The sequence below is a fragment of the Myotis myotis genome, unplaced genomic scaffold, assembly GCF_014108235.1.
Source record: "Myotis myotis isolate mMyoMyo1 unplaced genomic scaffold, mMyoMyo1.p scaffold_m19_p_19, whole genome shotgun sequence".
In the NCBI taxonomy this organism is placed as follows: domain Eukaryota; kingdom Metazoa; phylum Chordata; class Mammalia; order Chiroptera; family Vespertilionidae; genus Myotis; species Myotis myotis.
This window is the reverse complement of record NW_023416323.1, coordinates 437,279-463,283: the sequence shown is the minus strand read 5'-3', so window position 1 is coordinate 463,283 and position 26,005 is coordinate 437,279. Positions and strand designations below refer to the sequence as shown.

The 26,005-nt window shown below is 53.9% G+C and overlaps 2 protein-coding genes and 1 long non-coding RNA gene across 11 annotated transcripts in view; 2 read left to right on the top strand and 1 right to left on the bottom strand.

Annotated features, from left to right (window-relative positions):
- RELB (RELB proto-oncogene, NF-kB subunit) overlaps positions 1–999 on the top strand; it is a 32,705-nt gene extending 31,706 nt beyond the window's left edge. For 6 of the 8 annotated variants that reach the window (XM_036346921.1, XM_036346920.1, XM_036346919.1 and 3 more), the window contains one exon: positions 233–999. In XM_036346921.1, coding sequence (XP_036202814.1) covers positions 233–618 — 386 coding nt within the window. In that variant the 3' untranslated portion in view covers positions 619–999. The remainder of the gene's footprint in view (positions 1–232) is intronic. The other 2 variants (XR_004973709.1, XM_036346922.1) reach the window with 2 other exon arrangements.
- LOC118674829 overlaps positions 1–2,740 on the bottom strand; it is a 4,834-nt gene extending 2,094 nt beyond the window's left edge. Inside the window, exon 1 of the long non-coding RNA XR_004973710.1 lies at positions 2,536–2,740. This is a non-coding gene — a long non-coding RNA (uncharacterized LOC118674829). The remainder of the gene's footprint in view (positions 1–2,535) is intronic.
- Positions 1,439–26,005, top strand: LOC118674825 (CLK4 associating serine/arginine rich protein). 2 transcript variants are annotated; one of them, XM_036346912.1, is made up of 21 exons: positions 1,439–1,728; positions 2,365–2,521; positions 10,262–10,359; positions 10,882–10,983; positions 11,173–11,252; positions 12,874–12,958; positions 14,144–14,292; positions 15,101–15,197; positions 16,953–17,031; positions 17,114–17,187; positions 18,295–18,336; positions 19,645–19,860; positions 19,984–20,271; positions 22,007–22,276; positions 22,558–22,597; positions 22,932–22,992; positions 23,183–23,241; positions 23,314–23,360; positions 24,701–24,783; positions 25,598–25,622; positions 25,862–26,005. In XM_036346912.1, exons 2-21 carry the CDS (start codon positions 2,423–2,425, stop codon positions 25,902–25,904), a joined length of 2,037 nt encoding a protein of 678 aa, XP_036202805.1. In that variant the 5' UTR covers positions 1,439–1,728; positions 2,365–2,422; the 3' UTR covers positions 25,905–26,005. The 2 variants fall into 2 exon arrangements, 1 of the variants encoding a protein (XP_036202805.1); XR_004973708.1 differs by lacking the exons at positions 25,598–25,622; positions 25,862–26,005 and having other exon boundaries at positions 22,558–22,601.

Sequence of the window (26,005 nt, the reverse complement as noted above, 5' to 3'; positions counted from 1 at the left end):
ATTGTCTTTATATTTGGGGGGGAGGGGGGCGCTTTTGAGCCCATTCTCCTTCCTCATTCGTAGGGAAAACTCCCCAGCATCGCAGTATTGTTTCAACCCTGGTTCTCCTTGGGATTAAAGGAGGCCACACTGATCACACATTGAGCCTGGGACTGGCCATTGGAGTTAGAACCTGGCCAGAAGTTGCCTCTAAAGCCACCACGCTTCCTTCTCTCTCTTCTCATCCTTACAGGCACATTCCTCCCACCGTCCGCCCTGCTGCCCGACTCAGACTTCTTCCCCAGCCCCGTGTCCCTCCCTGGCCTGGAGCCCCCTGGTGGGCCGGACCTCCTGGACGATGGCTTTCCCTATGAAACCACGAACCCTGCACTCTTCACCGTGCTGGACATGCTGCCCCCGGCCCCGCCACTTGCCAGCGCTGTCTCAGGCAATGGGGTTGCAGGGGCCACGGTCGGGGAGCCGTCGGGCCCTGAGCCAATGACACTGGACTCATACCAGGCTCCAGTCCCCGGGGACGGGGGCACTGCCAGCCTTGTGGGCAGCAACATGTTCCCCAACCAGTACCGGGAGGCGGGCTTTGGGGGTGGCCTCCTGTCCCCCGGGCCTGAGGCCACGTAACCACCTCAGTGCCAGAGGAGAGGCGCTGGGTGGGGAGGGAGGTGGACGGGGCCGTGGGAACCCAGCCAGGATGGGCAGTACCCCCCTGGAGCCCCCCTTGGTCAGGTCTCCCCACCTCATCCTTCTGAATCGGACGTTTTCTGCATCGGTGAGCAGCTCTGCAGCACGGGGTTTCCCCTGAGCCCATTTCACAAATGAGAAAACTGAGTCCAGAGAGGAACGGGACTTTGTTCCCATGCACTTAGTCCCCAGAGTTGGGGACACCTTCTCCTGGATGATTCTGACGAGTGTACATACGGAGGACGGTATTCCAGCCCCCCTTCCCCAGGAAGGTAGGGGATAGGCTGTTGTCTTTCCAATAAAGATGAGTTTTGAGCCTTAGGGGTCTTGTCTCTTTTTTTGTTGTTGTTATTACTAGTTCCTCCTCAATTTTTCTTATAATGTTATCTGCCCATTCGGTTTTTATTCTTTTTTGTTTTATGTATTTACTTTTTATTTATTGTTGACACCGTTACAGATGTCCTCAATTTCCCCGCCTCCATCCCCCCCGCTACCCCTCCCCCCATCTTCCCTCCCCACGCCCTCCCGCTCCCGCCTTCACCACACGGTTGGGACCTCACGGACCACCGGTTGGCGACCGCTGCTACAAAGGTTCCCTTAAACCAGCGGTCGCCAACCTTTCGGACCGTCCGCGGACCACCGGTGGGCCGCCGTAGCGTCCTAGGCCCGCAGACTCCGCCCCGGCAGGCCCCTCCCCTGCCGTAGCGGAAGCGCGCCTGCCCCGCCCCGTCCCCTTCCCTTCGCGCGGCCTCCCACTTCCGCTTCCGGTGCGGGCCGCGCGCGAGCGCAGCTGAGGCAGGCGGCGACGAGCCGGTGAGTGCAGGCGACGGGGCCGCCGTCCCGGCGTTTGGGCGGCGTCAGCCCAGCTTCCCCCTTGCCTCCGCCCCTCCCCGGGCTGCTGTGAACTTCTGCTCGGCCCCGGCCCCGAGGGCCTCACACCCGCACCTCCTCCGGCCTGCCGGGCCTCAGGCCGCGCCGCTGCCTCTGCCGTGGGCCGGAACTCCCCGCGGCCGACCCCGCCGCGGGCCCAGGTCCCGCCCCCTTGTCAAAGTAAGAAGAAAACAGCCCGAGCCCTCAGGGACTAGATGGGTAAATGGGGTCTTGGAGCCCTTTGCAAATCTTCGGGCTCCGCCCCTGCCCAGGAGCCTTGCCCCTAAACTGAACCCACTCCTTCCGACTGCCTGCTCCGCCTCTACTCCCCTCCCCCGTCCCGATTCCCTTAGACCTCAGCCCTGCTGTAAGGAAAGATAGCACGCCCCCAAGTTCTTCCTCCTCCAAGCCTCGTCTTCCATCCGTGCCCTTCACCTGCCCTCGACCTCCACCTCCTTCCAATGTCCTTTTCTTCCACCTGCCTTCATTTTCATCCCGCTACAGCCCATACCCATCACGGGTGGCTTCTGGTGGGAGCCATTTCCGCTCTTCCCTTTCCCTTGAGCTCCCCTCCCAGCTGCTTGGTGTCTGCCTCCAGCTGGCTCCTTCCATTCCCAAACCGTTCATTCTTCACTCCAGCTCCGGAGGTGGATGCTCACTCCAGGATCAGCTGGGGGGGTTGCAGGATGTCCAAGCAGGATGAGCATCTGCTACACGGCTCTGCAGCCTCGCTTCCTCTCCCTGAAGCTGGCATTTGGGATGAGCTGTGTCACCAGCTTGTAGGTGACTTCGACTCTGCCCGCATGTTTTCTACAGCCCATCTGACCCCTGGCCTCATCCCCCAGGTGAAGGCCTCAGGCTTGGCCTCTCCACCATGTGGCACGAGGCGCGGAAGCATGAGCGGAAGCTGCGAGGCATGATGGTCGATTACAAGAAGAGGGCGGAGCGGCGGAGGGAGTACTATGAAAAGATTGTGAGTAAACTGACCTTTAATCCGGGTGGGAGCTCCCTGCGAGGGTGGGGCCCTGGTCATCCTGGTAAAATTTGGGCTCCGTTTCCTCTTCAGCCATTTCTTCGGCAGAATCAGTGCTAAAACCCCGTGGCATTCTGTGTGTGAGCGCATACTGTGGTGGTTGGTGTGGCCTCCCAGCACAGAGCTGGTGTTAGCAGGGAGAAGGAAGGTCTTTGTGACACTCGGCCCAGTCCAGATATGAGACTGGCCACCTGCGGAATGTTGCTTGTCTTGCTTACTGCTGTGTTCGCAGTGTCCGGGGCTCAGCCATTCTTGAGGTAGGCTTGGCACGCCACAGGTGTGCCATCAACATTCATTAGGTGAACTCTGCCCACTTCCCTCTCCTGTTTGATGCATTAATGCTTCACTTTTTTTTTTTTAAAGTATATTTTATTGATTTTTTCACAGAGAGAAGGATAGAGAGTTAGAAACATCAATGGGAGAGAAACACCCATCAGCTGCCTCCTGCACACCCCCCACTGGGGATCGAGCCGGCAACCAAGGTTCATGCCCTTGACCAGAAGCGAACCTGAGATCCCTCAGTCCGCAGGCCGACGCTCCATCCACTGAGCCAAACCGGTCAGGGCGATGCTGCACTTTGGGAGAGAAAAACCAAACACCATTCCATGACCTAAAAGGTCCTTCTGGTCTGTCCTCTGCCCGTCTCTCAGCTTCAGTCTTGGGTAGCTCCAGTGTCCCTTTTTGCATCTCTGCTCCCACACGTTGTGCCTGTGTTGCCTCCCCTCACCTATTTAATGCCTACTTGTCATGGAGACTCCAGTTTAAAAAGGCACTTATGTCCTAGGGTTAGTGTTCCAATTGTATGATATTTATATAGACGTTTCTAGCGCTACTGTATCACTGCCCAGCCCCCTCCTTGCTCTCCTGGCCTTTAGTCCTGCTCCGTCCATCCACCCTCTTCAGAGGGTTCAGAGAGGTCTTTCTAAAGCACAAAGCTGACCCTGTCCCTCCCTTGCTCAGAACTCCTTTGTGGCTTTCCTAGTGCCCTTGAGAGAAAATCCAGGCTCCTCAACACACCTTCAAGGCCCTGCTGGTCTGGCTTTTGCCTCTCTTCAGACTCACACCACCTGTTCTGCCTCATTTCTTTGCTCAAGCCATCTGGCCTCCTCACTACCTAGGTGACCATCTCTAACACAAAAGATGTATAAAGAGTATAAGTTGCCCTAGCTGGTTTGGCTCCATGGATAGAGCGTTGGCCTGCGGACTGACGGGTCCCGGGTTCGATTCCTGTCAAGGGCACATGCCTGGGTTGCAGGCTCGATTCCCAGTGTGGGGCGTGCAGGAGGCAGCCAATCAATGATTCTCTGTCATCATTGATGTTTCTATCTCTCTCTCTCCCTCTCCCTTCCTCTCTGAAATCAATAAAAATGTATTTTAAAAAAGAGTATAGCCAAAACCGGTTTGGCTCAGTGGATAGAGCGTCGGCCTGCGGACTGAGGAGTCCCAGGTTCGATTCCGGTCAAGGGCATGTACATGGGTTGCGGGCACATCCCCAGTGGGAGATGTGCAGGAGGCAGCTGATCGATGTTTCTCTCTCATCGATGTTTCTAACTCTCTATCTCTCTCCCTTCCTCTCTGTAAAAAATCAATGAAATATATTTAAAAAAAAGAAAAAGAAAAAAGAAAAAGAGTATAAGTTTACCTCCCAGAATTATATAGCCCTTTCCGGCCACAGGCCTTTCATGAACTCTTCCTATACCTGATTTACTCCTGCTCGTCTGTCACAGCTCAACCTGTAGGGCAGTCTTCCCTCATCCCCTCACTCAGTCAGATGTCCCGATAAGTGCTGTCACAGCTCCCTGTCCTTCCCCTTTGTGGAATTTAACACACACATCCAGCTCTGTAAGATTGGGAACTAGGTGTATTTGGGTCATTTTTGCATCCCAAGCTTGGGTCCAACAAATACGGTTTGAAAGAATAGATAAACTAAAACAATATAACAACAGCATTTACCATTTTAATTGATCCTTCTCGGACACTAGGCTATGTGAGAAGAGCTTTAGATACATGATTTTTTGAATCCCCAAAGTCACCGGTGAAGTAGAGTCTGTTACCCTAAGAGAGGAATCTCTGGGTGCTCCTCACTTGCCTTCTGTCACCCACAAATGCACCACCGGGCTGAAGGGAGCGTCCATCTCTGGTGGTGTCAGAACTATAGCGTGACCACAGGGCAGGGCCTGGTGTGTGTTGCTGAGTTGAGGCCCCAGCAGTGGCCCAGGAGCATAGCCAGTGCTCAAGAATGATGCCCAGCTGGCGTGGCTCAGTGGTTGAGCATCGACATGAACCAGGAGGTCACTGTTCGATTCCCGGTCGGGGCATATGTCTGGGTTTCAGGCTTGATCCCCAGTGTGGGGCCTGCAGGAGGCAGCCAATCAATGATTCTGTCTCATCATTGATGTTTCAGTCTTTCTCTCCATTTTTCTTCCTCTCTGGAATCAATAAAAATATAAAAAAATATTTTTATTGATTTAGACAAGAAGGGAGAAGAAAAGAGAGATAGCCTGGTTGCCTCTTCTACATGTGAAGTGATATAACATGTAGAATCAGGTTAGGCTGTGAATAATAGAGACCTAAAACATCAGTGGCTTAAACAAAAAAATTATTTCCTTTTCCACATAGATGCCCAGTGGTACCCAGTTCTGCTCAGGGACCATTTTGTTGTTTAGTTGTACATGACTTCTCTTCCCAGTATTGTGTCAAGGTCTAAGAGGGCTGCTCAAGCTCTGGCCATCATATATGTCTTCATTCCACCCACCAGGCTAAGAGGTATAGACTGTATTCTGGGTGGCCTTGCGCCAGATATATTAGGAGTCCTATTACTGTTGGAGAAGGGGGTGGATTGTTTGCCACTTAATGGTGTGCCACAAATGGTGGGGAGAAGAGCAGTTCCCACACAGGGCCGTTGGAGTATTTGGTGAGATTGAGCACATAGACCCCTGAGCGTGGGCTTGCTCAGGGCAGCTTGCTCAGTCAGTGCTGGCTCTTGTTACTGAACTTACTATTACCAGGTAGAGCTGGAATTTGCATCCAGGTCGATGGTGTAGACCCGTGGTCGGCAAACTGCGGCTCGCGAGCCACATGCGGCTCTTTGGCCCCTTGAGTGTGGCTCTTCCTAAGCCTTAGGAGTACCCTAATTAAGTTAATAACAGTGTACCTACCTATATAGTTTAAGTTTAAAAAATTTGGCTCTCAAAAGAAATTTCAATCGTCGTACTGTTGATAATTGGCTCTGTTGACTAATGAGTTTGCCGACCACTGGTGTAGACAAAAGAGGGCTGGAGTTGGGTCGCTCTGAAGGCCTGGGACTGCAGGCTCTCCTTGTTAGCGGGGAGCTCCCTCCGCTTTATTTTCCCCTTGGGACAGTGGTGATGACCAGCCCCTCTCACAGGGGTTGACTGGGAAAAGCATCAAGAACAAGAACAGTGACTGGGGTGCTTTGTTGTGCAGGCCTGTACAAGCTGTCACTGTCCCCATACATGAACGTGATCAGCATTCCAATCCAAGGCACCAAGCTGTGGACTGTGGCAATGGCTGGGCAGTTGCTGATGGCTGCTTTGAGGAGGGGATGGGCTGCTTGCACAGTCTCTTATCTCATTCTTGTGCTGAGAGAGGCCGCTGTGGGCGAGTTTTGAAGAAGATGAGGTATATTGTGGCAGGCCAGAGATGTGTCCTGACAGAGGTGGCTTCTCTGCCTCTGATTTGTCCTTGGTGCATCCTCTCTCTCCCTAGCAGACATTGGTTCTGTTCTTGATCTTGTCCTTGTCAACTCTCTTCTTTAATCAGTGGTTTCCATAAAGGAACAATTCCCTGAAGATATGAAAGTGGGAAATAAACAAATCACGACTCAGGTGTCTCCTCCAGAAAGCCCCTGGCTGAGTGAGGCATTCCCCCTGGACTCCCCACTCCAGGTCATCACTGTAGCATGGGTCTAGACTGTGAGCTGTGAGGGCACCACAGGGTCTACACATAGTTGCTTGCTTAACATTTGAATGAATGAATGAATGAATGAATGAAAAACTTCATGAACGAACTCTTCTGATCCCATCTGATCCTGGCGGCAAAATAGTTGAGGGTTAATTGATTTTAGGTCTATATCTAAATCTATATCTGTATTTTTTATCCTCTCCTGAGGATATATATATTTTTGATTTTTAGAGAGAGAGGAAGTGGGGGAGAAGTTGCCTCCATGCCCTGGCTGGTTTGGCTCAGTGGATAGAGCGTTGGCCTGCAGACTGAAGGGCCCTGGGTTCGATTCCGGTCAAGGGACCGTGCTCGGGTTGTGGATTTGGTCCCCAGTAGGGGGACGTGCAGGAGGCAGCCGATCAGTGATTCTCTCTCATCATTGATGTTTCTGTCTTTCTCTCCCTCTTCTTTCTTCTCTGAAATCAATAAAAATATTTTTTTTAAAAATCAGTTGGCTCGTGTATGTGCCCCGACCGGGAATCAAATCCACAACCTGGGTATGTGCCCTGACTGTGAATCAATCCCGCAACCTTTTGGTGTACAGGATGATGTTCCAACTGAGCCACCTGGCCAGGGTGGATTTTAGGTTTAAAGAGATATTTGTACATCATGTTTATTGCAGTATTATTCACCATAGTCAAGATGTGGAAATAACCTCAATGTCCATCTGCTGATGAATGGATAAAGAAAATGTATATAAGTACAATGGAATATTATTCAGCCTTAAAAAGGAAGGAAGTCCTGTCACATGCTACAACATGGAGGAAACATGAGGACATTATGCCTAGTGAAATCAGCCAGTCACAAAAAGACAAATACTGCAAGATTCCACATATATGAGGTACCCAAAGCAGTCAAACCCTTAGAGCAAATAGAATGGTAGTTACCAGGGGCTGGGGGGACTGGAAATGGAGAGTTATTCAGTGGGTATGGAGTGTCAGTTTTGCAGGATGAAAAAGTTGCGGAGATATGTTGCACAACAGGTGTATATAGTTAATGCTGTTGTACTGTACACTTAGAAGTCCTTAAGACAGTAAATTTATGTCAACCCATTTGGGTTCAAATTCTAGTTAGCTTATTACTAATGTGATCTTAGGCAAGTGGGTTTTACTGTCTGAGCCTCAGTTTCCTAACCTGGAACATGGGGCCAAGAGTAGTACATTTCTCCCATGGTTGAGAACTTTGAGAAAATGTACATAAAACACTTAGATAGATCAGTGCCTGGCTTTTGGTATGGTTCGTTTATTTTTCCAGAATATTCCAACAGCCGGGCTCTGGACTCAAGTTTTACTCTTAGCCCAGAGCTTTTTCCTTACTGTGCCTACACTGCCAGTGGTTTTCCTGTATCTGCCAAAGCCCGTCCTGGAAACAATGTCCTGTGAGTCTTGGCTGTTGGGAACTGGGCCTTTGGCCTGGAGCATGTGAGGGATGTCTTGGCCTTAGACTTGGCCAAGGGCTGTCATGGGGCTGAGGAGCCTGAGGAGCCGTGTGGCCTGAGAGGAGAAACTGAAGGAGACAGGTGAGGGGCAGGTGAGGAGTTGAATTCTAACAGCACCACCTCTGACAGCCCCTGTGGTCTTGGGTGTATCACCCCTCAGCTTCTGGGTGTGAAATGAGAACAAAAAGGGCCCAGCACCTGGGTCTCAGTAGGTGCAGGATAGATAATGGCCTGATACCAGCTGTGGCTCCTCAGCTCCTTGTAGCGGAAGGTGTCCTGCTCATCTGCTGGCCGGGGTTCGGGTGGGAGATGGAGGCCGTGAGGGAGTGCAGGATCTTGGAAGCTTGATGCTGATGGTTTTTCCTGGAGGGGCTTCGTCTCCTTATCTGTCAGTGAGGAGTGTTCCTGAGCCCCTGCTGTGGACCAGGCCTGTTGTAGCCACTGAGCATATGATTGAACAACACAGAGATCCCTGCCCGGGGGAAGTGATGTTTTAGTGCGAGAGACAGGTGATCAGTGAATGTGAGGTGCAAAATCGAGTGGTGGTAGGTGCTCTGAAGCAAACAGTGGGGTCAAGGAGATAGAGGAAATGAGGGGTTGTGAGGCGAGCTGTTTCGATAAAGTTGAGAGGGGGGCTTCTAGAAGCAAAGGGGTGTTATGCACAAGAACATGGCAGGTCGAGAGCAGAGCAAGCGCTGAGGTCCTGAGTGGAGCATGGGCAAGCCTGGATGTTCGAGGAGTGGTGCGGGCCGGGCTGCCTGGAGCAGAGCCGGGGGAGAGCATGCAGGGGCTCTAAGCAGAGGGACTAAGGTTTTCACAGAACCCCCTGGCCGCTCTGTGGAGAATGGACTGCCGAGGGTGAGGGTGGCCACAGGGGGTCCTAGAGGGGCTGCTACCTGGTCCCAGCGAGAGGAGATGCTGGCTGGAGCAGGGAAGGAATGGTGATGGAGCTGTGGGCAGGGGTTGGGTGCTTGGGCAGCTCGGCAAGGATTTAGTGGCCATCACAGCAGCCTTCCCAGGGCTCTCCTGGGGCCTTTGGTGTGGCATACAGCTGAGCGCAGCCGGGGCCCATCACAGGGGATGCGCAGTGGTGCAACTGCTGCTGCTAGACTTTCTCCTTTCCTGACAATTACGGTGCCTTGGAATTGTGATCCCCACACAAGCACCTGAGGGGCGTATGTAGCCTCAGGGATATTCTCCTCTATCTTTGTAACTTTTTTTTTTAAAAAAACAGCTTTTTGAAGATATAATTCACATACCACACAATTCACTCATTTCAAGTGAACATTTCAGTGGTTTTCAGTATATTCACATGGTTGTGCAACCATCACCACAATTTTAGAAAATTTCATGACCTTGAAAAGAAACCCTATACCCATTAGCAATCAGTCATCCCCCTTCCCTACCCCAAACTTCCCAGCCCTGGGTAACCACTAATCTGCTTTCTGTCTCTGGCTTTGCCTATTCTGGACAGTTCGCATAAACGGGATCATCCTTTTGTGCCTGACTTCTTTCCCCTACCATAGTGTCCTCAAGGTTCACCCTTTTTATAGCCAAACAATATTCCATTGTCTGGATGTACCCCGTTGTATCTGTACTGTCATCTCTCTCAGCCCGTCGTCTGTGGGTGGCCATTTGGATTGTTTCCACCTCCTGGCTATGGTGAATGGTGCTGTTATGAACATTTATATACAAGTATTTGAGTATCTGTTCTAGGTTCTTTTGGCTATCTACCTAGGAATGGAATTGTTGGGTCACACGGTCATTCTTTGTTTAACTATTTGAAGAACCTAATTTCTCCACATTCTTGCCAATACTCGTGTTGTCCGTCCTTTCCATGTTAGCCGTCCCAGTGAGTGTGGAGTGGCATCTCGTGGTTCTGATGAGTATTTCCCTGATGACTAATGACATTGAGCATCTTTTCATGTGCCTGGTTTGAGGCTGATCCAGGCCAAAGGGCTCATCCCTGGTTCTGAATGCCCCAGGTGGGGGTGAAGAGTTGGGGGGTAATACTTTAGGGAGGGAGGTCTTGGTACTGACCGTGCAGAAGATTGGACTAGATGGAGCTCAGAGCCTCTTGCCCCCACCTTGAGGGGAAACCCCTTGTTCCCCAGAGGTTGAGTGGCCCCTGCTGGTGCTGCCACCCCTGTACAGGTTAGTTCACCTCTGAGGTACGGCCCGCTTGGCAGAGGTGAGCTCGCAGCTGCACTGGTTGTGTGGAGGGTAGCGAGGTTTGGAGCTCAGTTGGGAGATAACTTCCATCCTGTCTGTCCCTGCAGAAGAAGGACCCGGCCCAGTTCCTGCAGGTGCATGGCAGAGCTTGCAAGGTCCACCTGGATTCTGCAGTCGCCCTGGCCGCAGAGAGCCCCGTTAACATGTAAGACTGAGTTTAAGGGGCCAGGTAATATCTGTGACCAAGGGTCACGGGGGACCTGGGGTATGGACAGACCTTTGGGGACTCAGGCAAGTAAGGCTTGACCTGCACGGGAAGGTGTTAGCCACCAGCTAAGGAGAGCCAGTGAGTGAGGATGGAGGCCTAGGGTGTAGTGGTGGTTGAAGGACTTAGAGGGGAATTGGTGGGACCAGGGCTAGGATCAGAGGCTGAATTGAAGCAGGGAGTAGGTGGCCAGAGGAGATGTTTGGGTGACAGGCTTGGCAAGTGGCCCCTAGGATCTGGTTCAGGTTCTTCACACTTACTTGGTTCTGAGGAAAAGAGCCCGTTTCTATGGTGCTGTACTCAGGCCCCTATTCAGGCAGGTTTGTACCACAGGGCCTGAGAGGAGAGGGGATAGAGAAGACTGAGGGCCAGGCTCCCAGGCTTCAGGTGGCAGGGAATAGGTACATTGTGTCCGGGGCAGCGGGGACCCTAAGCTCCTTGCTCCCCTGCTTCCCACTTCAGGATGCCCTGGCAGGGGGACACCAACAACATGATTGACCGTTTTGATGTCCGTGCCCACCTGGACCACATCCCTGACTACACCCCCCCGCTGCTCACCACCATGTAAGCTCTCCCCAAGGGGGGGCCAGGCAGGGAGTCTGACCCAGCAGCACCTCTTCTTTCCCAAGTCCTTGCCTGCCTGCCCCCTTCCCGGTCCCCCAGCCTGAGCCAAGCCCCTCGTACCCCCTCTTGCTGGCTTGGGGTGGGATCTGCCTTCTCCCTCTGATCTCAAAGCCTTGACTTCCGCCAAAGCTCCCCAGAACAGGAGTCGGATGAGCGGAAATGTAACTACGAGCGCTACCGTGGCCTGGTGCAGAACGACTTCGCTGGCAGTGAGTGACCTGGGTGTGGGGCGGTGGTTTGGGGCCCCCGGAGACTGGAGGACCTAGACAAGCTTGGGAAGAAAGGTTCCTCCCCTAGTTTTGGTCCCAGCTCCGTCCCTCTCGGGGCCTCCTTCTCTTGACTCGGTACAGGTGTCTGCTGAGCTAGACGGCCCTGCCAAGGTCACTTCTACATCCCTGGCCCTCTGACTCTATGGTCTTTTTTCCTAAAAAAAATTTGGAGAAAGTTGCAGTAACACATTGTTTTCCTCTGTGTGTTTATTTTCCCTGCCTACATGGGTCAGAATGTGAGCTCTAAAGAGGAAATGGCTCCTGTTTTGAACAATTATTTAGGCTGAGTTTGCCAGTTTGCCAAGTGTTCATATATGTCCACTGTTGTTCTCCAAGCAATCACTGTTGCCCTCCAGAGAAAATGGAGGCTCAGGGAGACTTCCCGGCTCTTGGCTTGCCTAGGGAGGTTTGGACCCTGGCCAACTTGGGCTTTTTAAAAATCTCATTACATCTGCATACCCACCCAGCAAGGTAGTGGTGATGCCCCATTTTACAGACAAGGACCGTGTGGGTCAGGAGTTGTCCACGGAGCCGCAGTGCTCACCCTACCTGTAAGCACCACTGCTTCCTGAGGGCCAGCTTTGAACTCTAGCCGGCCTCCTGCGGGTGAACGAGAGCCCTGATGGCTCTAAACCAGGGGTGGGCAAACTTTTTGACTCGAGGGCCACAATGGGTTCTTAAACTGGACCGGAGGGCCGGAACAAAAGCATGGATGGAGTGTTTGTGTGAACTAATATAAATTCAAAGTAAACATCATTACATAAAAGGGTACGGTCTTTTTTTTTTTTTTTTTTTTTTTTTAGTTTTATTCATTTCAAACGGGCTGCATCCGGCCCACGGGCCGTAGTTTGCCCACGGCTGCTCTAAACCATACTTCGTTTTTTTGTTTTGTTAATCCTCACCGGAGAATATTTTTTCCATTGATTTTTAGAGTGAGTGGTAGGAAGGAAGGGAGGGAGGGGAAGAGAGAGAAATGTCGATGTGAGAGAGACACATCCATTGGTTGCCTCCTGCACGCACCCCAATCGGCCAGGGATTGAACCTGCAACCCAGGTACGAACCCTTGACAGGGAATGGAACCTGCGACCCTTTGGTGCATGAGATGACACTCTAAACATTGAGCAACACCATCCAGGCTAAACTTAATTTAAATTGAACACAGTGGAGAGGCCGTGAGGCCCATGTGACATCCAGTATTCAGGATAAGTTTATAGTTCAGAAGGTTCCAGCCAGAGGCCTCCCTAACAGTGTTAAAGTAGCAGTGCCAGAGTACCAAGCACTCACTCTGCCGGTGGTCCCATTTTACAGAAAAGGAAACAGGCACAGAGTGGTGAAGTCCCTTGATTGGGGTCACAGGGTGAGCTAGTGGAATAGTCAGGGCCCCCCCTGCAATTGCTGCGTCCCCAGCACACACAGTTTGTGATTATCTAGAAATCAGTGACTCTGGTCCTGGCCGGGTTGGGTTGTACCTGCCCGTCTTCCCCCACTGCATTTTGTGTCTGCTCCTGAAGTCCTCGTGTCCCCAGACCCAGTGACCTGCACTCCTTTTGCCTTGCTGCAGTCTCGGAGGAGCAGTGCCTGTACCAGATCTACATTGACGAGTTGTACGGAGGCCTCCAGAGACCCAGTGAGGACGAGAAGAAGAAGTGAGTGGGGTTCGGGCACCTAGGGGTTGGGGGAGGCAGGAGGACTGTGAACCCCTCCAGGGCACAGTCTCATCCATCCTTATCTCCCCAGTGCTGGGTACAGTATTCACACAGTAGGTACTTGATAAATGTTCAGAGAAAGCAAAAGCAGCAGCTGGAGGGGAAAGGTTTTCTGCAAAACTTCTACAATATGTTTTCAGCTTGTGGAGTAGTGGGAGGTGCAGTTAGGAGAGCAGGCCCTATGGGGAGATTCGAATCCTGCCGGTGAGGATGTCCCTCTCGGGGTCCTGAGGTGCTCCTCTCTGAGGTGGGGCTAACAGGAGTCCCCTCTGCCTGGAGTGGCGAGGACTGCAAGAGATGCAGCTTGGAATGTGCTTGTCCTGTGTTGCTGTGCAGTAAGCTTGCAGTCAGCAGTTGATTGTCACTCCAGAGGGCCTTCTCAAGGCGGTGTCCCTTGAGGAGTGGCTGGGAGGCGGGGGGTACATTCTTACCCTGGAGCAGGGAGGTCCCCGGCTGCCGTCTTGGGAGGGCAGCAGTCGGGCAGTCTCACTTCTCTCTCCACCCTGGTCTGGCTTGCTTGGTCTCCCTCTGCCTTTGCACACTGTTCTCCAGGGATAGCTGTCCCCTCCTCCAGGGCCCCTGCAGTCCCACTTGCTCCACAGCGGTCCTGACTCCTTCCCTCCTGCCGAGCCTTCCCCTTTGTGAGCCTCAGGCTTGCTGCTTCCCTTCACCTGAAGTGTTTTCACGGATGTGACTAATCCTATGCATGACCCCACTTTCAGGACGAGGCTGGTACTAGGAAGCGTCAGGGAATGTTGACTGAATTCAGCAGCAGACATACTCTAGGCCCCTGTTCTGCTCTGGGCAAAGGTGGGCCACATTGTTACCCAAAATAACTCGGCCCTGCCCTTCAAAGTCTCCTAGTCTGGTGGAGGAGACTGGCCTGTCACTGACAGGAATGACCCAACGTGGGCCAGGCAGGGGCTTGACCACACCTGGAGGAGGTCTTCCTGGAAGATGGGGCATTGGCCCTGGGCCTGGGTGGTGAGAGAGAAGCTGGTGGGAGGGGGGTGGAGAGGGTTTCAGGCTGTGGGAGGCATATGTGAGGGCCCGTGTGCAGAGAGCTGGGTGTGCTGCGTCCTCTCCCCTGGGTGCTGCCCTGGCTTACAGGCTCCCCCCTTCCAGGCTGGCGGAGAAGAAGGCGTCCATTGGCTACACCTATGAGGACAGCACGGTGGCCGAGGTAGAGAAGGTGGCAGAGAAGCCAGAGGAGGAGGAGTCACCAGCTGAGGAGGAGAGCAACTCGGACGAAGATGAGGTCATCCCCGACATCGGTGGGGTCCCCTCTCTGCCCTCCCCCTCCCCGCAGTCCCTGGGCATCGGTTTTTTTTGTGTGTCTTGTCCCTCACCCTCTGTGGGGCACCCTGTGCTCACAAGCCCTGTCTCTGCCAACCCTGCTCCAGGGCACTCTAGCCTTCTGCCGCCCTCGCTGTCTTCTGTGCTGTTCCCAGCTTCTCTCTCTGTAACCCCTTTCTCAATTTTAGGACACCGCTTTATGACACTGTCCCCACCTAGATTCTGGCTCCGTTCTCTTCTACTTGGGTCAGCTTCTGTCTCTCCCTCCCCTTCGTTTTCTCTCCTGGAAAACAAGTGGTCATCCAGTTACAGAGGCAGCCCTCATGCCCACCCTGCCGTTTCCCTACCTCAGCACCCATTGATCCACACCCAGCATCTTCCTCCTCCTCCCAGCTCTCACTCAGCAGCTTACGGTGCACATGGGAAGTGTCCATCCCACTTTCACTTCTGTATCACCCACTGGCTCCTAATCGCCTGTGACCCACACCCGTCTCCATCCACCCTCAGGCGGTCCCTAGTCACGCCTCACTTTTCTCTCATTCCCTTCCTAGGTCTTGCTCATCCATCCCACTGCTCATGTTCATGTGGGCTCCCATCCATTACATCACCTGCCCACCCCCACTCCACCCCCACCATTCATTGTGCCTGCCTCTGGCCAAGCCCTGTGCCGGCCTGGGGACACTGAGATGACCTGACTCGCTCCCTCCCTGCAGAGGCCTTCAGTCTGGTGGGCTCCCCTGTCCTCTGTTTCGGCTTTGGCCCCTGACAGCCTTTCTCTTGGTGCAGACGTGGAGGTGGACGTGGATGAACTGAACCAGGAACAGGTGGCAGATCTCAACAAACAGGCTACAACCTATGGCATGGCTGATGGTGACTTCGTCAGGTGAGGCCTGATGGCTGACACCCTTCCTACTCTGGATGTGGTATTTCTGTTGTTACTCTGATACTAATAGCCACCCCATTACTGAACATTTTGTATGCCTGGCCCTGCACTAAGCGCTTTACACACAGGTTTCTGAGCTTGTGGGCTGGGCCCTTGTGACCCAGCTTTACCTGGGCAGAAATTAAGGCCAACCCCAACTCTATCGGACCTGTGGTGATCTGACCCCAGTGAAGCTCCCAGGGTTCCTGGGCCTGTTGGGCAGCACCCTCTAGTGGACTGTCTTTGTTCACTGGGTCATTCTCTAGTGCTTGGCTGGTTGAGCCTCTGCCCTGTGCCACACCCCATGCAGATTACAGAGAATGGCCCCAGCTAACCAGGGCAGTAAGTTGGAATCTGAATAATCCTAAATTTGAACACCACCCCTCTTACCAGAACCCTCTATGGCTCCCACCTCACTCAGAAGCAACCATTGCTCTCATCACTGCCACAAGATCTCACCTGTCTGATCCTTTGCCCATCTGCCCACACACTCTAACCCTGCCCAGCCTCCGTAGCCTCCTTACTCCTCAAGTGCCTGGGGCCCCATCTGCCCTTCAGGCCACTCTGTGCAGTTGGCTCTGCTGGTATTTGTGCAGCTTACCCCAGATTTCTCCTCAGCTGTCTTTTTGGGTTTTTTTGTTAATCCTCACCCGAGGACATTTTCCCATTGATTTTTAGAGAGAGTGAAGAGAGGAGGAGAGAGAGAGAGAAACATCAATGTGAGAGAGAGACATCAATTGGTTGCTCCCTACATGCCCTGACCAGGGCCAGGGATTGAGCCTGCAACCGAGGAATGTGGCCTTGACTGGAAACGAACCTGGGACCCTTCATTCTGGGCCGAATCTCTATCCACTGAGCCAAACTGGCAAGGCCCTCAGCTGTCACTTCCTTTTTCTTTTTTTTTTAAAATATATTCTACTGATCCTTCTACAGAGAGGAAGGGAAGAGGGACAGAGAGCCAGAAACATTGATGAGAGAGAAACATCCATCAGCTGCCTCCTGCACACCCCCCACTGGGGACGTGCCCGCAACCAAGGCACATGCCCCTGACCGGAATCGAACCTGGGACCCCTAAGCCCACAGGCCGACGCTCCATCCACTGAGCCAAACCGGCTACGGCCAGCTGTCACTTTCTATGTGGCTTCCCTGACCCCCTGTTGGAAGCTGCTGCAGCTTCTACCTGCTCCTGGCACTTTCTTTCCCCTTTCATGATTTATTTTCCCATCAAGGTTTTCACCATCTAACCCAGGGGTGGGCCAACTTTTTGACTCGAGGGCCACAATGGGTTCTTAAACTGGACCGGAGGGCCGGAACAAAAGCATGGATGGAGTGTTTGTGTGAACTAATATAAATTCAAAGTAAACATCATTACATAAAAGGGTACGATCTTTTTTTTTTTTAGTTTTATTCATTTCAAACGGGCCGCATCCGAACCGCGGGCCGTAGTTTGCCCACGGCTGGTCTAACCTGTCATATGATTTATTTCTGTGGGTCTTTTCCTGGCATGTAAGCCCATGAAGATGAGGATTTCTCTATTTCTCTTTTTTTTAATACTGAATCCCCAGCACCTAAAACAGCACCTGGCACGCAGTAAGTGCTCAATAATAGTGCTGAATGAGTGAGACGCCCAGGATGGCATGGAGGCCCCCACCTCCTGCAATGATTCTTTCTGTGGCCTTCCCCCTCCTCCTTGGTGACCCTCATCCCTCTGTGCAGGATGCTCCGGAAAGACAAGGAGGAGGCAGAGGCCATCAAACATGCCAAGGCCCTTGAGGAGGAGAAGGCCATGTACTCGGTGAGGGCTGGGCCGGGTGGGGGCAGGAATGCGTCTCAGGGAGGGCGCACCCCTCACCATCCTGGTACCCACCCTACTCCAGGGCCGTCGCTCCCGGCGCCAGCGGAGGGAGTTCCGGGAGAAGCGCCTGAGGGGCCGAAAGATCAGCCCACCTAGGTAGGTCGGGTTCTTCCCTGTGCCCCCACCCTGCCAGCATCAGTCTTTCCAGGTTCTAGGGAGGGGGCTGGGGCTCAGAAGACTCTTTGGGGGCAGGCTTGTGGCTTGTGGAGAGTCCTAGTGGGGCAGTGAATGGGGAGGATTAGAGATAGGAATGGCCTTGAGGGATATGTGGACCCCTGCCCTGCCAGCCATTCTCCTCACTCAGGGCCCCTGCCAGGATCTCGGAGCCAGTGGGAGGCAGCGAGGGATGGCTGGAAAAGGCGAGGGGCAGGGGCTGCTTGGTTGCTTCCTCACTGTCAGAGCTTGGGCAAGTGACTTCCTCTCACAAACATAGTTTTCTCCTTTGGGAAACGGGTACTGTGACCTCCCAGGAGAGAGGCTGTGCCAGTGCCCACATTGTGGTCTTGAGCAGGTTTGGATGAGATAGGCTGGTGTGTGGAGAGCCCTTCTGCCCCTGCCTCTTAGTCCTGGCAGCCCTGGGCAAGCCCGTACCTCCTTTTGCCACATGTCCTGTATTCAAGGAGTGTGATTGAGGGTTGCCATGAGGCTTAAACAACCCGTTGTGGGTTCAGTGTTTGTTATATGGTATGGAAAGTGTTCATTAGAGAGTCACACGGATTCTTTCCATCATTATCATTACTGTGGGGCAGGCGTGGGCCACATGGCCTGAGTTGGAATCCCAGCTTTCATTTATGAAATGTGTGACCCTGGGCAAGTGGCATTTAAGACATGTTAGTTGTAGTTTTATCACCCTCGTCATTAGTTAAGCCAGGACCCACTTAGCAGAACCCGGGCATGGAGTGGGAAGAGGGACACTTCCAGACTAGGTTCTGGAGGCCAAGCAGGACTGAAGTCCTTGTTAGTTGGGGTCAGGATGCATCTGGAACATTGTTTGGGGGGTAGGGTCAAGGTTAAGGCTTTGGACAGATCTAGGGAGGGATAGACAAAGGGATCCAGGGCAGGGCCCATAACCTAGCCAACAGCTTCCTTCTCACTATGCCCGGTGTCTGGCCTTGGATGCCCGAGTCCAGGGTTTGGGCCCAATTCCATGCCAGCTCAGATCCCCAAACCCCCTTTTGTCCCACTTCATTCTTCTCTTCATAGCTATGCACGCCGAGACAGCCCCACCTACGACCCCTACAAACGGTGAGTTCCTGGGGATCCAGGGAACAGCAGCCAGCTAACACCCTAATGGAGGGGTAGGGTGAGGAGGGGTAGGGTGAGGAGGGATACGGGGTGCTGTTAGGGTCCCTGAGCTCACAGACTGGGTGCTGTGTTCTTGGCATTTTAGCACCTGATGTCAGCTGTGAGTCTGAATCTATTTTTATTTTTGTGTTATGTTATGTTGTTTATTTTATTTTAGATATACATATATTTTATTGATTTCAGAGAGGAAGGGAGAGGGAGAGATACAGAAATCAATGATGAGAGAGAATCATCAATCGGTTGCCTCCTGCACGCCCCCTACTGGGGATCGCTACCCAGGCATGTGCCCTTGATCGGAATTGAACCTAGCACCCTTTGAGGCCACAGGCTGACTGTATCCACTGAGCCAAACTGGCTAGGGCTTTATTTTATTTATTGATTTTAGAGAGAGGAACATAGATTTGTTGTTCCAATTATTTATGCATTCATTGGTTGCTTCTTGTAGGTGCTTTGACTGGGAATTAAACTCATAAAACTTGGTGTATAGGGACAATGCTTTAACCAACTGAGCTACCTGGTCAGGGCTGAATCCCCGCCCCTTCCCACCCCCTCCCCAAATGTTAGCCTGCTTTCCCAATTGTTTTCTTTATATATGGACCCTCTTTAATTTTCCGATTTAATCACAATGGAGTCTTGTGTGAAAGATGACCAAAAATGGCAGAAAGGTATAACTTAAAAATCCAAAATGTCTTTAACTTGAATACCCAGAAATAAGCAGTGAGAACTAATAGGCATGTGTAGCCTGTCTGTGCCCATGTGTCCTCTTGGATGTGGCACTGGTTGGGAAAGGGGTTTGAGGGTGGACGACTTCAGTCTGACCTAATTCCCTCATGAGAATGGGGTGGGTGGGACCTGTTCAAGGGGCTTTTGGGAGGATATGTGAGGCACCTTTTGCTGAGAGGTCTGGCATTGTACCATACTTTAATGTCTTTGAACCGCCCCCTACCCCCCCCCCCCCCCCCCCCAGTTAACATATATATTGGGAAATCGTTCCATGTTAAATATATAGGTCTGCTCCTCCCTTTTCAAAGCCATGCAAAATCAGTACAGTTCTCTGTCACTCCCTTTCCTGGCTCTTTTGGAAGGCTACCTGGTTCTGAATCAAATCCTTGTACAGCCCTGTGGCTGTTCATGGGCACGGGTGTCAGGTCCCACGCTGTTCTCATTGCTGTTGCTCTGCAGTGCGAATCCTTCGCTGGCAGACAGGCTCGAGGGCCCTGATGACTGAGCACCTCCCCTCCTCTGTAGGTCGCCCTCGGAATCCAGCTCCGAGTCTCGCTCCCGCTCCCGCTCCCCGACTCCGGGCCGTGAGGAGAAGATCACCTTCATCACCAGTTTTGGGGGCAGTGATGAGGAGGCAGCGGCCGCAGCCGCAGCTGCAGCTGCATCAGGGGCTGCCACAGGGAAGCCTCCCGCACCCCCTCAGCCTGGCGGCCCTGCCCCGGGACGTAATGCCAACGCCCGGTCGGTAACGCTCACGCTGCTCGCCCTACGCCCTGGCCACAGTCCTGGCCACTGTGGGGGGACCTGGGGCAGGGGGCGCTAGGGCTCAGGCCAGTACTGACCTGCCCTCTGCCCTGCCTGCAGCCGCCGCTCCTCCTCCTCCTCCTCTTCCTCTTCTGCCTCGAGGACCTCCAGCTCCCGTTCCAGCTCTCGCTCCAGCTCCCGCTCCCGCCGTGGTGGGGGCTACTATCGCTCAGGCCGGCACGCGCGCTCCCGGTCCCGGTCCTGGTCTCGCTCCCGGTCCCGCTCCCGGCGGTACTCCCGGTCTCGCAGCCGTGGCCGGCGGCACTCAGGTGGAGGCTCCCGAGATGGACACCGCTACTCCCATTCACCACCCCGACGTGGTGGGTATGGGCCCCGCCGCAGAAGCAGGTACGTGGGGCCTGGTGTGCATGGGGGTGAGGGACCTGCTGGTGACCTGGGCCCTGAGGTCAGTGAGACCAGAAGCACTGGGTCTGTGGGAGGGAGGCCCACTCTGTGAGGCAGCTCCAACCATGGCAACATGGCTGGAGCACCGCCACCTTGTTCAGGGATGCTGTGGGGACAAGACCGAGCTGCCCTTCTCACAGGGAGTTCCTAGGCCAAGAGGTGGAGAGGTACATGGACACGCCAGGGAGTCTTGTGGTTTGGAGCAGAATCTGGCCTTTAGAGCTGGGACAGCCCTTTGTGGGGAAGGCAGGGTTTTTGAGGCAAGTGCTGCAGATGACAGGACAGAAAGCGTCTGGAGACGGGCATCCCGCTCTCACCCGGTGGGATCAGGGCTGCTTGTGGAAAGGCAGCTCAGCTCAATGGGTGAGAACATGGACCTTGGAGCGATGGCCTGGGTATAAATTCTGGCCCTGCTAGTGAACTTTCAGGCTGCCATTTCTTTGTGAATTAGAGATAGTATCCCCTTCGTTGTGAAAGTGTGACAAGTAAATCCATGTCACTGCTTAGTCCTTACACAATAGCCTCACAGTCGGGAAGGACTGTTACGATTGCCAGCATTGTCACCTGTATTATTCCTGCATGCCCCTCAATGGTAGCTATCTACGGGGGCTGGCAAGCAAAATGGAGGGCCAGGTGGAGCACACGTCCCATCCGAAGGGGTCATTGGCTGCTCAGTGACAGGCCTGGTATTGCCCAGTCGCCTGGTTTCTCAAGAAAAGATGAGATTGTGGATTTTTAAAGGGCAGCTCTTGTTTTTTCAATATTGCCAACAAGTTTGAATTTTCTATTTTTTTAAAGGTTTCTTCTTTTAAAAACGTTTTTTAACTTTTTTTTTTTTTAAATTTCAGAGAGGAAGGGAGAGAGGGAGAGAGATAGAAACATCAATGATGACAGAGAATCATTGATTGGCTGCCTCCTGCATGCCCCCTACTGGGGATTGAGCCCACAACCCAGGTATGTACCTTTGACCAGAATTAAACCCGGGACCCTTCAGTCCGCAGGCCGACGTTCTGTTCACTGAGCCATACCAGCTAGGGCAAATTTGAACTTTCTAAAAACTCAGGACAGCCCCAGTGGAATCAGCGTGGGGCCTGGATTTGGCTTCCAGGTCATTCCCTGTAGGCTGGCCCAGGGTGATAACAGGAGAAAGGCTGGGGGAGTGGGGACTGGTCACATGTCAGATGCCAGTCTGCCAGTGAGCCCTACCTGAGGAGTGCCAGTCCCAAGCAGAGAGGATGGGGCTGCTCACTCCCAAACCGGGTCTGGTAGGTGTGTGCTGCAGCCTGGTGGGGAGTGGGGCTAGGGCTTGGGCCCCACTGGTGTGAGACCCTTGGCAAGGTGAGAATGTGGTTCTTGGGTGCCCGGAGCTGGGCACAGTATGTAAAAGGGGTGCTGACCAGCCAGGGCCCACCCTCCCAGAGGTCACCTCCCAGGGAGGTAGGTAAGTGGGTGTCTAGTGAGTTTGGGGTGGTTGTATCTAGAAGGTGGTCTCTGTTTAAACTGAGTGAGGCCAGGGAGCAGCTAGGATTTCTGAGGGAAAGGAGCTGGAGAGAGGTAGTCACACCTGGGCCAACCACAGGGCCTTGTAGGAGTTCTGTAGATTAAGAGCTGGGGGTGGGGGTGGTGTGAATGGGGTCCCTGGAGCCTCATGGCCCCTCTCTTGCCCCACTGCCGTCAGGAGCCGCTCCCGCTCAGGGGACTGGTACAGGCGGGGCGGCCGGGGTCCCAGGCACCACAGCAGTAGCCGCAGCCGCAGCAGCTGGTCCCTCAGCCCATCCCGAAGCCGCAGTCTGACTCGGAGCCGCAGCCCCAGCCCCAGCCAGAGCCAGAGCCGCAGCCGCAGCCGCAGTTGTAGTCGAAGCCGTAGTCAGAGTCACTCGTCATCACCCCCAAGGGAGAAGCTGACCAGGCCGGCGTCGTCCCCTGCTGTGGGCGAGAAGCTGAAAAAGTGAGCAGGTGCAGGGCTGGGGGAGGAGGATTCTCAGCCTGAGATGGGATGAACCTGACTGTTTTCGTTTTGAACTTGCCTGTGTCCTGGGAGGTGTGAGGGAACATGGCCCTGACCTGGGAGGGTGGGTCTGAGGAGGCAGGGCCTTGCCTTGGATGATGGATCAGAGGGGTCAGATCCGAGAGGGACTGGGGTGCCTGAGACCCATGGCCTGGGCTCTGGTCAGGGCTGTGTGATGCTGTGTGGGGTCAGAGATGGCAGGTGTTCTTTCCTCCTCCCAGGACCGAACCTGCCGCTGGTAAAGAGACAGGAGCTGCCAAAGTCAGTAAGAATTTGGAACTCGCCCGTCTAACTCCCGCAGCAGCAGTGCCCGAGTGCTGGGCCCGGTGGGCCTGCAGGGGGGCCGGGTGGGCCGGGAGACCCAGCCCCGGGGATTAAGGGAACCGGAAGGGTTCTGTTCCCATGATATCCATGTCCCCTTCTCCGCACTGCTCCCCGGGGCTCCGTCTGTCCTGGACCTCCAGACCTTCATGGCAGGTGTCCACAGCTTGCCCCTCCCCACATGCCCCCAAAAGTCCCAGGCTCTTGAATGAGGTGGGTTGTGGGAACTCCGGGACACCCACCCCCTCTCCCACCTCTTTTCCCCCTTCCCCAGCCCAAGCTGACGCCACAGGAGAAGCTGAAGCTGAGGATGCAGAAGGCACTGAACAGACAGTGTATGTACCCCGTCTATCCCCCAAGTCTTCTCGCTCCCCCTCCTTCCAGCCTGGCCTTGTAGGAGAGGCGCTCTGGGGAGGAGTGGGTGTGCACGCTGCTTTGCTGCCATCGTGCTAAGGGCGTTGGTAGGCTGGCTGGCCCTCTGAGCTTGGAGGCCTACCAAGCCACTGCATCCCTCCCCCCCCACAGTCAAGGCGGATAAGAAGGCCGCCCAGGAGAAGATGATACAACAGGAGCATGAACGGCAGGTAAGGGTGGAGTGAGAAGCGGGGCTCGGGCGGGTGCCAGCTGGGCCGCCCTCACTGCCATCTCTGCCTCAGGAGCGGGAAGATGAGCTTCGCGCGATGGCCCGCAAGATCCGTATGAAGTAAGAGCCTTCTGCTCCCTGTATCCGCCGCAGCCACCTCCTTCTGGGAAGCCCCCCATTTCCTTCGTTCCCTGCCACCCAGCTCTGAGCTATAGCCCTGCCAGAACCCTCCCTTGGCCCTGTTTCCTCCCTGCATCCCCAGCTTATTCCAGCCACAATGACCCTGCTCCACCAGCTCCCATTTCCTTTGCTGTTTCCCAGATCCTCACCTGGTTCCCTCCCTCAGTCCACTGGGCAATCTCCTCCCTGACCATCCTGTCCAGAGTAGCACCCCAAAACGCTCCCAGCTCCAACCCTGTTCTGTGTGCTTCGTAACACTAACCCTCACCTGACGTGCAGTCTGTTTGGTGTGCTTGCTTATTAGCAGTGTCTGCACTGAGATGCCGGGTCTGGTTGCTGTGTGTTCAGCCCCCAGAACACTGAGGCGGTGCTGTTTGTGGGAGGGCTGAACTCCAGCCAGCCCCATGGCTAGTCTGGCCCAGTGCTGGGAGACAGCTTCTCTCCTGTCCCCTCTGCGTAGTGTTCCGTATTAGCAAGGAGGGACATCAGTCAGTGGCAGGACCTTGTTGCCTATCAGTAGTTCTGGTTCCACTCTGTATTTGCTGTGGTCCTTGGACAAGTAACTTGACCCCCTCTGAGCCAGGACTCCTTCCTCTGTGAGACAGACGTACTAATGCCCCCGCCTTGGTGCCTTGGCAGGGTCCTACTATGAGGCTCCCAGTGTGGTGCCTGGCACATAGGAAGGCCCGATGCCCAATCCCACTGCAGTTAGTCTTCATCGTTAACATCACTATTACACGCCCCTTGTGTGTTGGGTTTTCGAGGATGCTGTGTGCTTCCGTTAGGAGGCAGAATGCCGAAGGACTCAGCTTCATCCGTCAGATCTGGGTTCTGATCCTGCCTCGTCCACCAGCTATGGGCCTTTCTCTTGTTTGAGTCTTAATTTGCTCAGCTACTTAAATAGGGAGGGAATAGTTGTCCCACCTCAGCCAGGAGAAGGTGCCCGGTAAATGTCGCCCTTAGGATTGCAAATCCCAGTCATTCTGTTGAAAACCAATTAAGCATTTAGCATGTAAGTCCCTGAGCGCTGTGACTGCGTGGAGTGGGACCGGACATGATCGAACGAGGCGGCCCTCCTTTCTGTTGGTTCAGCGAGCCTTTCATAGCAAGGCTGACTAGGGTGGGAGTCCAGGCTCTGCCTAGCAAGCATCCCCTCTGACTCTTCCAAGAGGGGATGGTTGCTCTTCCACTGGGACTAGGATATGAAGCACTTGCCCTGAGTTCAGTGTTCTGGGCAGCATACTCACCCCTCCCTGGGTTGCCTCCCCTCCCCCCTGCAGGGAACGGGAACGCCGAGAGAAGGAGAGAGAAGAATGGGAACGCCAGTACAGCCGGCAGAGCCGCTCGCCTTCCCCCCGTTACAGTGAGTGTCCCATAGTCACTGGGCCGGGAGATCTGGGCTGCAGGCTCGGGGGCATTAAAAAGGAGAAGCAGATTGTCTCAGCGGATAGAGCCTGCAGACCAAAGGGCCCCGGGTTTGATTCCGGGCACGGCCACGGTCACAGGCACGTTGCAGGCTCCTCCTTAGCCGGCCCTTGTCAGGGCTCATGCAGGAGGCAACCAGTTGATGTGTTTCTCTTACATCGATGCTTCTCTTGGTCTTTCCCTTTCTCTTCCACTCTCCCTAAAAATCAATGGAAAATATCCTCAGATGAGGATTAACAAAAACGAACAAAAAGAAGTGGTCTGACCCGGATGGCTCAGTGGTTGAACGTCAACCTATGAACCAGGAGGTCACGGTTTGATTCCAGGTCAGGGCACATGCCTGGGTTGCGGGCTTGAGCCTCAGTGGGCGGCAAGCAGGGGCAGCCAGTAATGATTCTCTCTCATCATTGATGTTTCTATCTCTCCCTTTCCTTCCTCTCTGAAATCAATAAAAATATATTTAAAAAAAAAAGAGAAGTGATGTCAAAACTGATTATAAAAAAACCACGTTTCCACATGTTAAAACTCTTAAGATGCGTGTGCGCACAGGCAGGCATGCAGTGTGCTTCAGTCACAAGGGAATTGCAGGATGGGAAGAAATGCACATGGTGTGGGTGGGCGGCACAGGTTGTAGTCCCAGCAGTGGACATGCTGGTGTAGCATCAGTGGAAGGTGAGACCAGAAGTCCAGCCCTGGGGCCCGTTCCTGGCCCTGGGCATTTGCTTTGTCCTCACCTCCTCCTTCCTTTCTAGGTCGAGAGTACAGCTCTTCCCGAAGGTGAGTAAGCCGGACCAGCTCCGGGGAAATCCCAGTTGTCCTGTGTGGGAGGTCTGGCTGGGTTGGATTCATCCATTTCCACCCTGCACCCTCCAGTTGTAAGGCTGTCTCCCTCCTTTGCAGCCACTGAAGCCCAAGTGATCCCCAAGTGTGTTGGTGCGTGTGTATACATGTACACACATGCACGGGCCTCCCCTGCTCTGCCTAGCCCTCATGGGCCCCTCCCTCTTTCTTTCCAGGCGCTCAAGGTCCAGATCCCGCAGCCCCCATTATCGACATTAGGCAGAAGCGTGGGGGCTGAGGGGCTGGGATGGGTTAGGGCTCAGGCTGTGATGCTGCTGATTTTGTTCTCTAATGAAATAAACGTTATTTAATTGCCTTCA

Coding starts and splice junctions, on each gene's coding strand:
- LOC118674825 (XM_036346912.1), top strand. CDS start 2,423: ATGTGGCACGAGGCGCGGAAGCATGAGCGGAAGCTGCGAGGCATGATG. Junction 17,188..18,294: donor CGAAAGATCAGCCCACCTAG/GTAGGTCGGGTT, acceptor TTCTCTTCATAG/CTATGCACGCCGAGACAGCC. Junction 20,272..22,006: donor GGGCCCCGCCGCAGAAGCAG/GTACGTGGGGCC, acceptor CACTGCCGTCAG/GAGCCGCTCCCGCTCAGGGG.